This window comes from Ammospiza caudacuta, chromosome 4, assembly GCF_027887145.1.
Source record: "Ammospiza caudacuta isolate bAmmCau1 chromosome 4, bAmmCau1.pri, whole genome shotgun sequence".
Taxonomy (NCBI): Eukaryota; Metazoa; Chordata; class Aves; order Passeriformes; family Passerellidae; genus Ammospiza; species Ammospiza caudacuta.
Genome location: NC_080596.1, coordinates 34,513,142 through 34,529,517, shown reverse-complemented (window position 1 = coordinate 34,529,517; position 16,376 = coordinate 34,513,142). Strand labels below are relative to the sequence as shown.

The following is a 16,376-nucleotide window of genomic DNA, read 5'->3' as shown; positions in this document are numbered from 1 at the left end:
TAACATTGGACTGTATTTACCTCATAACAAAGTCAATAGGACTTACATTTCATAGCCAAGTACATGCTTGAAAAATTCAGAGCTAAATTGTAAACTCAGCTCCTGGGAAGCAGGAATTACAGATATTTATGGAAGAGAGAACTCTGAAATATCTGGAGTGGCAGAATACAGTAACTTTGTCTCTGCGCAATGTGTGTCCTGAGTACTTGGGAAGGGGGTTGCTGTGAGTATTGGAGCTCATTTGGGAAGGAGTTGCAAGGTGACCTGGCTAGGAAACACTATATTTTATATGTTATATTTTATATTTTATATTTTATTTTTTATATTTTATATTTTATATTTTATATTTTATATTTTATATTTTATGTTTTATGTTTTATATTTTATATTTTATATATTATATTTTATATTTTATATTTCTGGTGTCTGAGGCACAATGAGGAAATAAATAATTCCATTTTTTTTCCAGTAGTGATACTGCCTGTGGCTATTTCAATTGACGTGAGTTTTGAAAAATGACCAAATTCTGTAGCTAATGGGAGAGCTACAAAGAAAACATTTTATAAACACGACAAAAATTATGCATCTTGCCTGTGGTGCCCCAAACTCCCATTAAGGCTCCTCTGTTAGCCTAAAACTCTAGATGATAGCACTGGGTAGTACCAGCTGAGTGCAAGGAAAACGGGAGAAAAAAGGTATTAAGTGTGCAGATCAAATCTTAATCCATTCAGGTCTTGATCTTCTTCTTTGGAGCCATAATGGTTTAAATTGGTATGAGTCTGGGCCTGATTCCACCTCCCAATCGTGGCTTCAGCTGGAGCCATGCCCTTCCACACGCCCTCAGCGGTGGGGGTAGGACAGCCCAGCTGTATCAGCTGAACTCTCACAAAAGAAGGAACAAATGCACTGCACAGTTTTCAGTGAGGGATGCAGAGAAGGGGGATAACTAACGCCGTGATAATTTGTTAATAGAAGGAAATTATTTTCCCGTTTTATGAAAGTCATTGTGTGTTTCTCTGTCTCTTCTAACAGACCTTTGCCGAACGACTGATGGGAAACTTCTCTTTAGCTGTGCCCGTGTTTGTGGCTCTCTCCTGCTTTGGATCTATGAATGGTGGCGTTTTTGCAGTATCCAGGTGAGCACTGCTGGTGTTCCTGGGGGTCAGGGCTTGGGAGACACACTGAAGGTATGGAAGCAAGGGGAAGGGAGAGTAAGGTTTATTCTGTAGCGGGATATGATGAATGACTACACTGTTTACCAGGTGTAGGGCTTTTTCTCACTTTGTGTGGGGTACTATTTTAAAAATCCTTTGAATGGCTTGGAAATTAATGTCTCTGAGGCTAGCCCTTAATCAATGGCTGCTTTTTTTTCATGTAAAGGAGGAAAACTGCAGGGAAAATATTAACTCCTTCCCAACACCAGTCAAGGGACAACTTCAGAGATAGTTTTGCTTTCTGTGTGGGGGTTTCTCCTGCCAGTGCTTTCATTTAGAACACCTCAAACAAGACTAAGAAGTTCTGCTGTGCTCTGTGACTTTCATGAGCCACTTTGCGTACTCACAGTAATGAGCACATTTAAAGTCTGTCCACATTTATTTCCCACCAGGATGTTCTTCGTTGCATCCCGTGAGGGTCACCTTCCAGAAATTCTCTCCATGATTCATGTCCGCAAGCACACTCCTCTGCCAGCTGTCATTGTTTTGGTAAATCATACAAACAAATGTTCCTGCACTAGAATTCATATTACAAGGCTTGCTCTAGAGTATTCAAACAGAATTTGGGCACTGCTTGAGTCTCATTTATTAATGTGAACATGGGCTTTGGGCAGGGTGGAGGACAGGAGAAAGAGGAATGAGATTTGTGAGTTGTTCTTATTCCATCATCTCCTCCTTGCTTTCTTGCCTCTCACTGCAATCTAATTCACTTCTTATTGCTCTTTTCTAATTTCTAAGGACCTGCTAGTGGTGATCTAGTTGCCTTTCAGAGAAACAAATTCTAGTTAAACAAACAAAAAAGGGATTCAGTTAACTGAAAGTTGAATTAAACACCAGCATCTGGGAGTACCCTAAGGGCTCATTTTACTACCTTATAGTAAAAAATGCAAGCAGTTTTGCAACTAAGATAAAGGAGGAAGAACCTTCAGCTGTCCAGCATAGTGATGATTAAAAAATGAGAGAACATGTGCCTGTGAAATGGTCGGTGGGTTTTCTAAGGGAAACCACTGGTGCTTCGGTGGAAATCCTGTTACAGACTTCTAAAATAAGCAGCAAAGGTAAATGTTGGCCATGTGTTAGCTTTGCAGACTAATTTTTATGGTAAAATGTTAGGACTGAATGTCAGAATGCCAGCTTCAAAGTTCAGTTTTCATAGTGCCAGGAAGATTTTCACTTAACATGCAGTCCTCATATTCATGGGTATTCAGCCCCACTTTGGGGATCAATGACTGCAGTGTATCTGGATGGGTCTCTGCCATATTTAAGGACTCTCAGCCAAAGCAAAAGATGCACCTATGAGTCTATGCTGCTAAGAGCAAATCCTTGTGGAATTTAAATTGGTTTTTGCTCTTGAAGCCTATAAGCTCACTGCTGAATTGTTGAATTTCATATGTGCACATATAACCATAGGCTTTGAAGTTTTGAAAATTAGGCAGTGTGATTATGGTGAAACGTTTTAATGAAATTAATTTTCCATAAACATTTACTTTGCATTTTATTTTTTTGGGTGTAGTCATACCTTGTGGGTAAATTGCATTGACTGTTTTCTGTGGAATGAAATGCACAAAACGTATTAATATTATTTTTTTTTCCTGACAGACATTTCCTGCTATTGCATGTGGTCCTGTTACACCAAGTGCATTGATTTCCTTTGAAAAAGTCAGATTCTAGTATGAAGATGGCTTTCCTTCAAAGATTGCAATTTTTTAGCTCACCTTACTGCAAATAGAGCAATGGCAGGATATATTCTACATCAATAGTAATTTTAGCATTTCCCTATTTTATTTCTCCTTCCAAGTTCTACACACTGTAAAAAAGGAAAGAGCTTTTGAGGATAAACTGAGAAAACGAGCATGCGCTTGAGGCTTGTTAAATTTAAAAAAAAAAAAAAGCCAAAACAAACCAACACTTTTTTTTTTTTTTTAAATTAAGAAATCTGTTTATGTGTGTATGTTGCTAGAGTAATTTTCCAGTCTGACCATTTTTTGTTGCCTCAAAAGTTGGCTATTCATGGCCTCTTCTCTCAGGCCTCTACACAGAGCTCAGCCTGCATTTCAATTTGCATCTCAGTCTGCAAGTTGAGCTACCTGGACCAGAAGTATTTCTCACCAACATGAGGAATTTGATAGATGTGTGTAGTGACTCATAGAAATCAAGCCATCTGATTGTAATCCTGCTTTCTTGTATTTTCTCTTGATAGCTCTCCTTCACTTTCATTATTGTACATAGCTTGCATTCTAGTTATGACTCAGATTTTAAGCTTTTAGAGGTTGAGTTTGCAGAGAAGAAATCTTGCCCAATACAATTCAGTGGTATAATTTCCCTTGACATTTACATAGGAGTTTGATTACTATCTATTGTAGGGAACCAAGTACTTTATTACAGGTTGGAGGCCAGAGACCCACATTTGAAATATTGAGTCTTCTGATTCAAATCCATGTTGTCCGCACTCCTTTGAAAAAAAGGAGAGCGTGGCTGTGAATCTAGGTAAATAATACAAGTTAGTTTTCTATGTGTAAACATTTAGCCCAGTGTTTTACTGCATCTGCAGTTGATTTCACCTGTGGCCTTGTTATAAACCTCTAACTTCCAAGACCTTCCCTCCTGCTGAAGAATGAGGGATATGGTGAATTTGACTTACTCCTTCATGCCCAAATGCAAGGATATTTTTTTTCTCCAGATACTCCTTTGAAATAGATCCATGTAGCCTTCCCTAACCATCTAACCCACAATAAAACACCAGTTTGTACATAACCTTCTGCCTGCCCCACAGAAGCCTTGTATCTCAGACTAGATTTTTAGTGAGGAACTGTGTGTATTCTGGTGTCCTCTCTCCTTCTTGCTCTTCAGTAGCTACCTGAGTGACAGCTAAATTCTTCCTTCTTCTCATAAATATTTGCATTTACAATGTGCCGTAAGTGTACACTCAGCAAGTCTGGACAAAGGCAAACCCCCACTGGTGGCAGCCCAGTGTGCCCAGCTGGCATCTCATGGTGTGGAACTGCCCCTTGCCATGTCCTCCTTGCTCACTTCCCCTGTGAAGCCTGGGGGACTAAGACTTTTTCCTTCCACAAAACACCTAGAAACTTCTGCTTTCATATGATTAGATGTGACCAAAATTTAACTGTTCTTATTATTTACATCAGCAATGAGCAAGTAAACCTGCAGTGAGCTTATATCCCACGAGAGTGCTGCCCAGGATGCTCCAGCACTTTGGTGGTGCAGCGTGCCTGTGTATTTTTGTCTGGGTCACAGGGGACAGATCTGTATTGACTATGTGTGGCCACCCAGGACAGATATATATTGATGCAAAATGGTCTCAGGGGACAGCTAGACATTGATCACACACCTGATTTTATGACAAAGGCAAGCCTGAAGTCTGTGGCACTCAAGTGTGTGCATAAGGCTGTGCTGCTTGTCCCTGAGGAAAACTTTGACATCGCCGCTGTAAAATAATAGAGATCGATCTACTAAACCCCTCTTATGCTCTGAATTTCTTTTGCAGCATCCTCTCACAATGATAATGTTATTCAACGGGGATCTCTACAGCCTCTTGAATTTCCTCAGCTTTGCCAGGTGGCTTTTTATTGGACTGGTAGTTGCTGGGTTGATTTATCTCAGATATAAACGTCCTGATATGCCTCGTCCTTTCAAGGTAACATCTGCTCTCTACTCTTTTACATGAATCCTCCCTCCTCTCTGTTCTGCAGTCAGACAGCAAGAGAGCATTTTCTGATGTAACAGGCTAACCTCTTTCTCAGGAAAAACCGATTTAAGAGAAAACAGTGCTTTGCTGTGAAGAGTGAGAGCTTTCCTGCTAGGTCCCCAGTGCTACCCCAGCTGTGTTCCATCCTGGAAAAGAATTCTTCCCTCTTGCCTATGCTTGGGGAGCAGAGACTGAAGGTGCTGTGCTGAGATGAAGGCATTTGCTCAGTTTTGCCTGTCTGTTGTGCTCAGGCTGTGCGATGCGAGCTGTGTGAAAATACCGCGGGCACTCTGCAGCCACAGAGGGCTCAGGCTGCAAATATTGGGGTTACTTGAGCCAACCTGATTTTCAGCCAGTCCTCTGTTTAATGTCTCCTTTGATAAAGGCCTGGATAATTTTATGATCAAATATACAATAACATGATAAAAAAAGTCATGTCAAGCACAAGAATTTATGAGAGAGGGCATTTATGTCATTGCCTGTCCAATATCAAGTATGCCAATTTTCTGTGCAAATAAGTGGTCAGTGTGATTATTGTAATATTTGGCACTTGCAGTGGATTGGCAGACAGACTTATTGTGAACCCTGAAAGAAAATGCTAATAGTCCAGCCCCTTGAATAGTATCTATTTTGGCCTTGGTTCTGCTATTTTTCTTGCTTGTTTTAAGTAGCATCATACAAAGTAAGTTGTCCCATTGTGTATCCAGAAAGATAATATCCATCATCAAAAAACTGGGAAATATATCTCTGTTTAGATGCTGCCAAGACAACTATTTTGTGCAGAACTAAGAATGTGTATTGTTGCATTCTTGTAGGTATATTAGTAAATAAGGAAGTATAATAGTAAATAAGTACAGCCTATTTTGCTTTGATTAAAGAAAAGCTTTGACAGTACACAAAAGAAGAACAGTAATGCTTTGAGGCATGAAAGGAAGAGAACAATCTCCAAGGAATTCTCAATTTTTCATTACACTTAATGTCTCATAAGCCATGCCTGTAGGCATTTCCTTCAGAGACTTGCTAAGAGAGTGATTGTATTGGTGTTTTTGAAAATTGAGCAAATAAATTTGATATGGTTACTTTGTGTGCTTTCAGCAGTGACACTGGCAATGCCATCAGTCATACAGTCAGAAAGTGCTTTTTCAATCCCTATCAGGTGCATAACACTATCAAATATCTTTATCACTAATCAAATTGCTGTTTAATTTGCTCTCTTCCTGCTAGATTTTGATTTTTACCTTAGGAAGAAAATCAATATGTTCCTAATAGTTTTAAAAGGTGACTTGAGCTCCTGGTTGTGTTTTAAAATGTTTTCTAATGGGTAATTATCAAAATGGAAATCTTTACTGTGGTTAGAGCTGCTTGCTTATAGGCTGGGGGATTACAGGAAGGACTTTTACAATGTAACTTATTTACAATCCTTGCATTTTAAAGGAAGTAAAACACTGGAGTGTTTTAGAGTGTAATTAAGACACTTCTGTGGTACTCACTGCATAGCACTTGGCAGGGCCTGGCTTCTGCAGTCACTGACATTTTGTGTGCCTGTTCTAGGTACCCTTATTTCTCCAGAACTGTCCTGTACTGCTGGGTCTTATCCAATTTACATCTCATGGAAAGCTAAATGCCTTGGTCATTACTTTACAATGACCTTATTATTTAATGGTCCTTTGTGTGGCTATTTTTCAGGTTCCTTTATTTATTCCAGCGTTGTTTTCCTTCACTTGCCTCTTCATGGTGGCGCTGTCGCTTTACTCTGACCCAGTGAACACAGGGATTGGATTTGCCATAACCCTGACAGGCATTCCTGCCTACTACCTCTTCATTGTGTGGGACAACAAGCCAAAGTGGTTCAGAAAGCTTCTGGGTAAGTCCTGGGGTGGTAAGTCCTTCTAGGCAAGTCCAGTGTCCCCTAACTAATGAGGGACATTCACAGCAGGGCTGTTCCTCAGCCAGTGATTGACTTCAAAGGACTGATGCTTCTTTCCTGCCCTCCCCTAAACCTAATTCCTTTTAAACCACCATCACCTTCTCCTGGCCCTGCCTCTGTGCTAATGAAGACAGCACTGCACTCCTTGGAGAATCTGTTTGGAATTTTGAGCAAAGCAAGTGTGCTATCAGGATGAGCTTGGTGCTCCCTGCCGACACTGTGTGTCTGTAGACCACTGAGGAGTGTTTGGAACGGGGCTGGAAGTGTCTGGAAGATTCAGTCAGGTGGGGATTCATGGGGATGCTCTCCTTAGCAGTGGCTCCTGACAGGGCAATAGCAGCATATACCCTGGCCTCTTTGGAAATCATTTCTGTGCTTCATGAAGAATGACTTCTGTGTGGCTTGGCTCGGTAGTATATCATGCCTGAAATACACTGAGAATACTTTCTGTACCATTTCTGAAAGGTTTTGAAAGGATTTGTGGAAGTTCTGATGCGTTAGAGAAGGATTATTTGAAAAAATTCAATTAGAAGTCAGTATTTATTTATAGTTTATTACAGCTCTTCACTCTCATTTTTTTGTTACTAGGATGATAGGCTTCTAAAATAAAGGGAATTTTCAAAATATCAAATAAGACTATTGGCAAGGTATTTCAGGAATGATGGATAATTTATTAAACAACAAAAAAAGATAATTTATTTTTCTGCAAAACTAAAACTCAGCCTGTGAAATCTTTAACTAAAACTAGTTGATTTCTGTAGATGCTGAATTAAAAGTGCATATTGTCTTCTGTGCTTCAGTCTTAATTGATGATTTAAAATGAGCTGCTCTCAAGAAAAGAATAGTGCTTTTATATGTAATTACAGTGTAACCAGCTGTATATATTTTCTCAATATAAATAATTTATAGAGTTATATCCTATCTTCTGTAGAATATGTGAATTTCCCTCTCAATACATGCTGGGAAGTCCATAGACAATAGGGCAGGAAGTATTTACAGCAAAATATGTTAGTTTGCACTAGCAAAATCTTAATTTTATAGCAAAAATGTTATAAATTACTTGCATTGTCCTCGGAATGGGTAGAAATCTTCAGTACAAATTAAAGCAGTTGTACGCAGAAGGACATTCTATTAAGTAGTTGGGGTTTAGTCTGTTTATAATCTCTCAGTCTTGACATTTAGGGTGTAGGAATTTTCCCCTCATCAAAATTCAGGAGATTTTTTGGCATTTTCTGTTGTGTCTCAGAGGTTTTGGAATACAGCTACTTGAATCTTTGGCCACGGGATGACAGTGTTGAACTACATTATTTGGGCAAGAGAAAGAATATTCTTCTCTTTAAGGTAGACTGGATAGATGTGAAGATTTTTCTGCCAACTGTGACAAGGAAGGTGAATAATTTCTAGATTTGAGATAACACAAAATTCTCCTCCTAGAAAGAAGCCTGTGTGCCTGTGTCATATCTATGGATGGGCATGGTGTACTGGCTCAGAGAGGAATGCAGCAGAAGCCAGTCAGTGAGGGAAACAGCTCGTTTTCTTTGCAATTATTATCCCTAAAATAACAACAGTAATGACAGAAAACTGATGCTGACAGTTTTGAGCAGGGGCAGAGTGGAGATTTACTTGTGAAACAGATTTTTCTTTTTCCCTAAAGAGAAGCAATAAACCTTCTCTGTGGAGTCATTAAGCTGGCATTATTTTGGGAGCCTGAAAACATTTACAAAAGGTATTGATTGAGGATAAATTCACTTAAGGTACCTCTGTGAGATATAGAAAAGAAATTGGGCTGCTGCAAGCTTGATATTCTAACCTTGAAACAATATGTCTTGCATGGGCATGAAAGTGTGATTCCTGACACAAGGTAAAGGACAGCATAAAAAAACGGGATTTTCATTTAAGAGGTAGATTTTTGCCAGAGTAACTGAGTAACTTTCTATGAGAAGATAAATGACTTTTTTTGTTTGTTTGTTTGTTTGGTTTTTTTTTTTTTTTTGTTTTTACAAATGTGATGAATCCAATCTACTTATACTTGACCAAAGTGTTTCCTGTGGTACCAGAGGAGAAGTAGCAGCCTGCTAGTCTGGGCACACTGCTGTGCTGCCAATACTATTCCCAAGCTGTTTCACGTGCCCAGATCAGCACATGGGCAGCTGGTGTGGGGCTTTGAAATGTCAACTCCTTGAGGCATTGACTGGTCCAGCTGCCCAGCTGTGCTCATAAACCCCATAAGGTGCAAATGCCCATGGGCGCAGACCAGTCCCATGTAAGGTCAGAGGGAATATCCTGAACAGGCTTTGTAAGGATCAGAGGAAAGGCAGAATGAGTAGTGGGATAAAAGAGCCAGGCTGAAGATACCTGTATTTCTGAAAGGAGTTTCAGGCTGATCACACCAGCAGAGCCCTGGAATGGATTACCCAAGGAATCCCCTCCCAGGGCTGAAAGGCTTTGATCTGTACTTAGGGAATTTACATTGCCCATTCTCCTTATGCAACTGCTGCATTGAACAAGAGGTAACTTTACAGCTCTCAGGGTTTGTAGATTCTGGGATGGTGTTTTGCAATGAGAATAACATTTTGTTCTGTCCTCTTTCAAAGGAATTCTGCTGTAGAACTAGGTGTGCTGGGACAAATAATTTTCAGCTGGTACAGGCTTCGTTTGACAACTGCATTCTTTCTTTTTGTAAAACTAAGGTGAAAATGAAAAAAAAGTTGAGCCTAGCAAATCCTAAGCAGCAAATCAGTGTGTAAAAGGATGCATCACCTGCATGAGAATGCTTCTATCTGTACTTCCCCAGCTGAAAACCCAACCCTAGACTTTTGCTTAAAAACATCTATTCCTTTACAATGAGTTGAATTGCAAAGAGGTAAAAAGTTGAATCCTACTTTTTTTTTCATACCTGAGCCCTTGATGGAAATGAGATCTCTTTATATAGAAAAATATCTGCCAGGGTTATTTAGCAATTCCAGAGGATAACACTTGTTCACTTAGGGCAAAGTGTTATATGCTCAATTTACTTCTCTTTGTCGAGTTTGTGGTGGGATCCATGGGAGACTATCTCAACAAACTTTACGTAGTGCTTGTGTGGATACAAAGTCTGGGTTGTTTTTTTTTTTTTTTTTTTTTTGGTTTTTTTTTTTTTTTTTTTGGTTTTTTTTTTTTTTTTTTTATAAAGGATGTCCCCTGGGACCCATTTGCAGTGAATTTTCTCAAAAAGGGATAATTAGGATTTTAAGTGGGCTGGGGAAGTTATCTGCATTGCCATGGCATGTTAAGCTGTCTTGTGACAAATGCAAAATTGGTCCTGTAACTCTAGGTACTGCTCCAAGCAGACCACATAGAGGTAGGTACTGCCTGGAAACAGATTGGGACATTTTCATAGGGGAAAATGCTCCTTATACTGATTTATTCTGGGTGTATTGCAACCAAAAAATGCAAAGAATGCCAGCTCCCCTAAATTTTCTGCTCCGCTGTGGCTTCACCCCAGGAGAGAGAAAAACTGCTGCATGGAAATGGAGAGCTGGGCAAGGTCTTGCTGCTGGTGGGCATGTCCACTGAGGTGAACAGAATCACAGCCAGCTCTAGAGATGCCCAGGATTTCCTTCTGCTGCTGTGCCCTCTCCTAAGAACTGTCATGCCTCTGCTCAGCTTCATAAAATTTTCTTTTTCCCTTTGCTTGTCCTCAGAGCTGGAAGGGCTGGGATGGCAGGGGTGAAGCCTTGCTGTTTTCCTGCTGCTGTCTTTGCTCCCTGCTGCACCCAGCCCAGCTCTGATGTCCCCACAACGGGTAGGCAAAGCAGATGGGAGGGAAATGCAAAGCCTGGAGACTCTGCCCCTGTCTGTTTATAGTCTAAGGGCAACCTGGCTTTGCACTGAACTGGTGACATCCAGAGAAAAGAGGAAAGGGTGGTGGAATCTGCCTTAGACAGGAGATCAGAGAAACGGTTTCAGTTCATATCTTTTGTGAGCTGCACTATTTTACCCTTCTGGCATTGTGTCCTTGTCAACATTCATGCCAGACATTCAAGGAAAATGAGAACTTTCTTTTCAACAATTTCTGCTTATTTAAAATAGGATATTAAAAAAGAGTGATAAGTGAAAGAAATTTGAAAAAAATGTTCTTTTACTATTCTCTATGTGCTGTACGAGAATTAACTGTGCCATTTATGCATCAGTACCCTAAAAAGAAAACCACCAAAAGCACCAGAAGGAAATAAATGTTCAGAGTGAAAAAAAGAAAACATGAAGTTACTTGGATGAGTGACTTTTTTTTTTTGCTTAGGCAGGTCTTGGCACAGATAAATTAAGTTATTTGAATTTTTCCAGAATTTTATTTCAACATAAAATCTTGATAAAGCTAAGCAGTTCTGCAGAGTAGTAATTTTTTTAAGATAGCCTTTAAAAGCATGCAGACTTTTATTGAATAAGATTATACATCCATACCCTTCTATTACTATTGTGTATGCATAGCCTTGGATCAGAGGCATGGAAAACAGTTAATAGGAAAATGTCGAGTTTAAATGATAAATGTATATGACCTGTGTGAAGTCTATGTGCAAGTAGCCTGCATAGAAGCTAAGATAATTTTCCTGACCACTCCTCCTTTTGTCTCCTGCAAAATCTTACCATGTATATGCTTTTATCTTTGCAGGCAGGGTAACCACAACATTGCAAATCCTCCTGGAAGTCATCCCAGCAGAGGAAAATCAAAAATCATGATCATCATGCACAGCTTTTGGCTTGGTGTTTCATTTCTACCTGAAATAAAAAGAGTAGGGAGATTTATCTCCCTTCCTAACATGCTGCAAACTGGAGGAACAAGTCACAGTTGCAACGGATACTGAACAAGTCCCTCACCAGAATTGTCTTCCATGATGCTGTTGCAACACTTTTTGAACACGGTTAATCTATATGTAGAAAGCAAGTACTTGTGCTACGAGGGAACTCTTTACTGGTTTTTTTGGTTAACAGTGTATTATTTTAACAGACTGTAAGTTCATCATACTGGGATTTTGTTTGCCTTGTCACTGGAGATGGGTTTAAGTGATGTGTGACAGCTCGGTGTACTGTGAAGATGGATCTTGCTTTCTGTCCCTGGAGATCTCAACCCTCACCAGGGCAAGGGTGAAGTAAAGCTGCTGAGTTTCACATCCTACATTCTTCCCACCACTCTCTTTGGCAGCCTGATTTGACTTCTTTTGGCTTGCTGGAAGCCCCAGTGCACAGATGCAGGAGCACCAATCCTCAGACCTTTGTGGTGGCAAACTCCAGGTTTCTTCATTCCAGAGTTCTTAAACCATAGCCAACAGAAACATCTCCTGGGACTCAACATTTCTGCCAGTGGGGCAGAAAGATTTTAGCATGGGAATTTTCGCAGTAATTTTATGCACACTAACTTTTTTACCAGGCTGGAATTGATCACTGGTTTTACCAGTGTTTGTGTGCCTACACACACAAAATCCAGCAAGTTGAGCACTGACCTTCAAAATGAATCAAAATATTTGAAGATCACCTCCACTGCTGTATGAATATTTCCTATCTAGGAGCATATGATCCTGCAGTTATCAGTCAGGCAAGCCTGATTTTAAAGTTTTATATCAGTGTTGGTGGGCAGAAATAGATGTCACTTGGTGGGAAATGGTACAGACATGGCAATAAATGCAATATTTTCTTATGAGTAAGATATAAGGCAGGCTACAGCAGATTTGCTGATTTGAGTAGGATGTGTGCTTTTCACTCAAGCACACTCCAGTTAACAGAGCTTTGGAACATTGAGGAACATGTGCTTTTCCTGTCTTCTCATGGGTTTTATCTCAGCAGAAACAGAGAAAGGCCTTCAAAACAGATAAAATGAAATGAAATGAATCTCCAGAGCTATTTTTGAGCTGAACTCTGGCTCAAATGTGAGCTGAAATTTTGCCCTTTTTAAAAGATAATTGTATAGCTGAAGAAGTTTTTTAATACTTAGAAATTGAATTTTATATTCTTAATGACTACCCAACCTTAAGGTTAAGGTTTATTATCCCTCTGTTAAGAGCATAACACCTAACTATTGAATGCACTACTATTTGAGCTGTCTGCTTTCAGCAAGTCACATTTCATGAAAATTCTTATGGAACTAAGCAACATTTAACTTCCTAAACTGGGAGAAAAGCACAACTAGTAGCCAGACCACTACAGTAAAGGGAGACTGTGTATTGTATATGTGTTGTATATATCCAGAATATCTACTGCTTTAAAGGCGTAGAGTAATGTGTCTTAAATGTATACATGTTTTTTGATTTTGTATCTCTGTGGTGGAATTTCACAAAAGTAGGGAAATGCACGTAACTGCTTATGGAGAAGAGCAGTAATTTAAGACACAGAAAGCATTTTGCAAATAGTGTTTTTCTTTAAATGTTTTCTGTTTACAGTAATTTAGTGTTATTTGAAATTTTTTTTAGGCAAACGTTTTGAGAGCGTTTTTTGTGCTGACAGTGGGTGTGTTTATTTAGTACTTACCTTTGGGTCACAGTTCTGCCTTTGAGGCCATCCCCGTTCATTGGGGTTTGGCCTCTGTCACCATGGAGCATCTCCAAAGCACACAAACTCTGCTCCTCTCTGACAGAAATAAACTGTCTGGCACCCTGCAGGAGTGCACCTAACCCATTCCTCCCCTGATGAATGCAAAGTGCATGGGATCCAGAGCAAACCACTTCCAGAGCCACACCGGATATGACTTTTTCACTCTGTTTCATTCCCATGTATTCACTTCTGTTGTGCCACATTACTTGAAAATTGGATTGTTGGCAGTGTTAACTTGTAGAAATAAATGGGCTCCATAAATATAACTGAATGTTGCTTTATTTTCCCATTGTGGTCTTTAAAGTTTAGAAATGTTTTTGAAGCCTGATTCAGTGAACATATCTTTACTAGCTTTAGTTCATGTAAAGGGTTAATTTATCCCAAGGGAAATCCTAGGACTTGTTGATTGTGAAGTTGTATACTTTAGGAGGAAAAACAATACATGGAAAATAAAAATCTGGGGTTTTTGAAGGTGCACAGGGATTTTAATTTCAGATTTCGTTTCTATAGCACATGCAAAAGCAATACAAAATAATAAAATTGGGTTTCCACAGTATGATGAAAATCAGTATTAAGGATTTTTATTGCACTTGAAAGTGAGGCATATCTTCAGAAATGGAGGAAAAATATATTTTTTTAAAGCATCAAGTTCTCTTATAAGATTTTTAAGTATTTATTTTCAGAGTCATAGAGGAAATACTTCTAGAATAAAGAATAAACTTGATATATACTTTTTCTTATTAGGGCCTGAGGTGGTCAGCCAATGAGACCATTTCTCTGGAGATATTCAGTAGTTCTTACTTTTCTTGCCTTTTGCACTTGTATATCAACTGGATGTGCCAAAAGATATTTTCCTGTTTGTTTAGGTGGTTGTTGCTGTTTTTTTTTCTTCTTTGAATTGTCACTTTTCTGGGGTATAGGTAAAAATTTTACTGAAGGCAAGAGAAATGTGTATCTTATGTGAGTAGCAAATACTGGTCAGGTTTAGTATAAGATAGAGAAACTGTTCAGCACCTGAAGCTCTGAAGGGGCTGACATGCCTTTGCATCTCCTAATCTGGAGCATCACAATTCCCCCATAAGAATTACTTATTTTCAATTCAAATTGAAACAGAGGCTTCTCTTGACCACACTACATCTTCCATATTTTTCAATCTGAATGGAAAAAAAAAACCCAAAATACTTTGCTTGTCAAAGGTTTATGTGCCTTTCACTATATGTATATAAATATAACTCTTTGTCTGAATGCATATGCTCCTGCTTTTTTGATTTTCACAGGAAAATCAGGCTTCAATTTAAGAATCGTTTTCAAGTATTTTTCTACAGAAGAAAGTAGTAGTTACCTATTTTCACAGGGTGCATAATTGATATAACAAGATAAAGAGGATTTCCCATTATGTTCTGTGCCTCCAGAATTTCTGACTTAAGAATTAGCCATACATCACAATCCAAGCAGATTTTAATTAGCATAAGTCTTCGAGAAATAGGGGTTGATCTTTCTTAGGAGGAATTAGATATTTAATTTTTTGCATTGTACCTATCAAATATTGTGTTCAATGAGCAGCAGACCACAGACAGCTTGGACATCAGAGCATGGTGCAGGTAACCAATATACTGAAATCCAATACACAAGCTGTATTCATGTCTGCCAAGGATGCCAAGTGTGAATGAAGTCTGGCATTTGAACCCAGGCAGGAGTGGTCAGGGGGCAGTGCAGGACGATGTGTGATGACTCCTAATGGTGATTGGGCAGATTGAGGCTGGAGACTCTTCTGCTGGACAAGCATCCTAAAAATTAATGCTTGTGCCCATGCCAGTTTGCGTCCTGCCGAAGGTGCTGTGGAGTCCCTTTAGCCTGGCTCTCCCCCGGCAGGAAAGGTCTCAGGAAAGGCTGGTACTGTCCAAAGGAGAGGGCAGATTGAGATATCCCTGAGCCTTTTCTGTAGAAGACATCACTTGTGATTTTCCTTTCGCCCCCTGACCCTCCCCCTGCATCCTTTGAGCCATTCCTCTCTGGGGGTGTCTGCAGTAACTGCAGGAAGCCTCCACGCCTTCAACACCTCTGGGGATTTGTTGAGACTTGGCAAACTCATGGAATTTTTTTGTTGCCTTCAGAAGCCTGTAGAATTTTCTTCTGTGTGTTAGTCCAGGTTTAATTTGTTTTCTATGGTATCTTTGCCTAGGAACTCTTGGGGGACATGTCAACAATGGACACCATTTCTGTTTACATTCGCTTTCCTATTTCTTTATTTATTCAAAGAAACATTTGAAATAATTTTTCCTTGAAGTGCAAAGAACCAAGTGGATAAAACACCTGTTCCAACAAAGGATTAACTTTACCAGGAGAGTTTGGATCCTCTTCATATTCCCTATAACAGCAATGTCTACGGTGTCGTGATGCATACCAAAGCTTTGATATTTTCTAAATATGCTATTGGGGGTGATCCAACACGGTTCTAAAAATGCTGTGGCAACAGTCAGTTTTATGCTCCTCTAGCTCATTCTCTGCTCCCAACCCAGGCTACAAAATGTTCTCACTGCCAAGCTTTTCCACTGGCCTTTTTCAGATGCAGGAATTCACCTACATCTCCTTTGAAAGGGAAATGCCATCCCTTCCTTCGTGGTGCACCTGACCTGGATGTGAGCAGGTGACCTTAGCTCCAGACAGGCCTTTTGCTGAGCCCAGAGCTTGTTCTGTTCGAGGGAAGTTGGAACCCTGGGTTTTAAAAAGAAGCTGGCTTTTGCAATCACCTCTCTCATTTGTTTTGTAAAACTGTTAGATAGGAATTTTAGTGCTGTTTTTTAAATGTGGTTTTGTGTGTGAATGTGCGTGAATGCGATTTCTATTTTCCCCCTTCCCTGTTAGTTATGAGAAGTTAAATGTTATGGGATCTTCTAATTTTACCCTGCACCTTTGGCTCTGCCTGAAGAGAGTTGTTTGATGCAGCTTCAGCTGCCATTATCTCTTT

General features: G+C 39.6%; 1 protein-coding gene across 2 annotated transcripts in view; it reads left to right on the top strand.

Annotated features, from left to right (window-relative positions):
* The window catches only part of SLC7A11 (solute carrier family 7 member 11), a 58,832-nt gene extending 45,229 nt beyond the window's left edge, over positions 1 to 13,603 (top strand). Inside the window, exons 8-12 of one of the 2 annotated variants that reach the window (XM_058803123.1) lie at positions 1,033 to 1,136; positions 1,607 to 1,703; positions 4,720 to 4,869; positions 6,607 to 6,784; positions 11,496 to 13,603. In XM_058803123.1, coding sequence (XP_058659106.1) covers positions 1,033 to 1,136; positions 1,607 to 1,703; positions 4,720 to 4,869; positions 6,607 to 6,784; positions 11,496 to 11,563 — 597 coding nt within the window. In that variant the 3' untranslated portion in view covers positions 11,564 to 13,603. Of the gene's footprint in view, positions 1 to 1,032; positions 1,137 to 1,606; positions 1,704 to 4,719; positions 4,870 to 6,606; positions 6,789 to 11,495 lie in introns of both variants that reach the window. The other variant, XM_058803124.1, reaches the window with a different exon arrangement.
* The last annotated feature ends 2,773 nt before the right edge of the window (positions 13,604 to 16,376 follow it).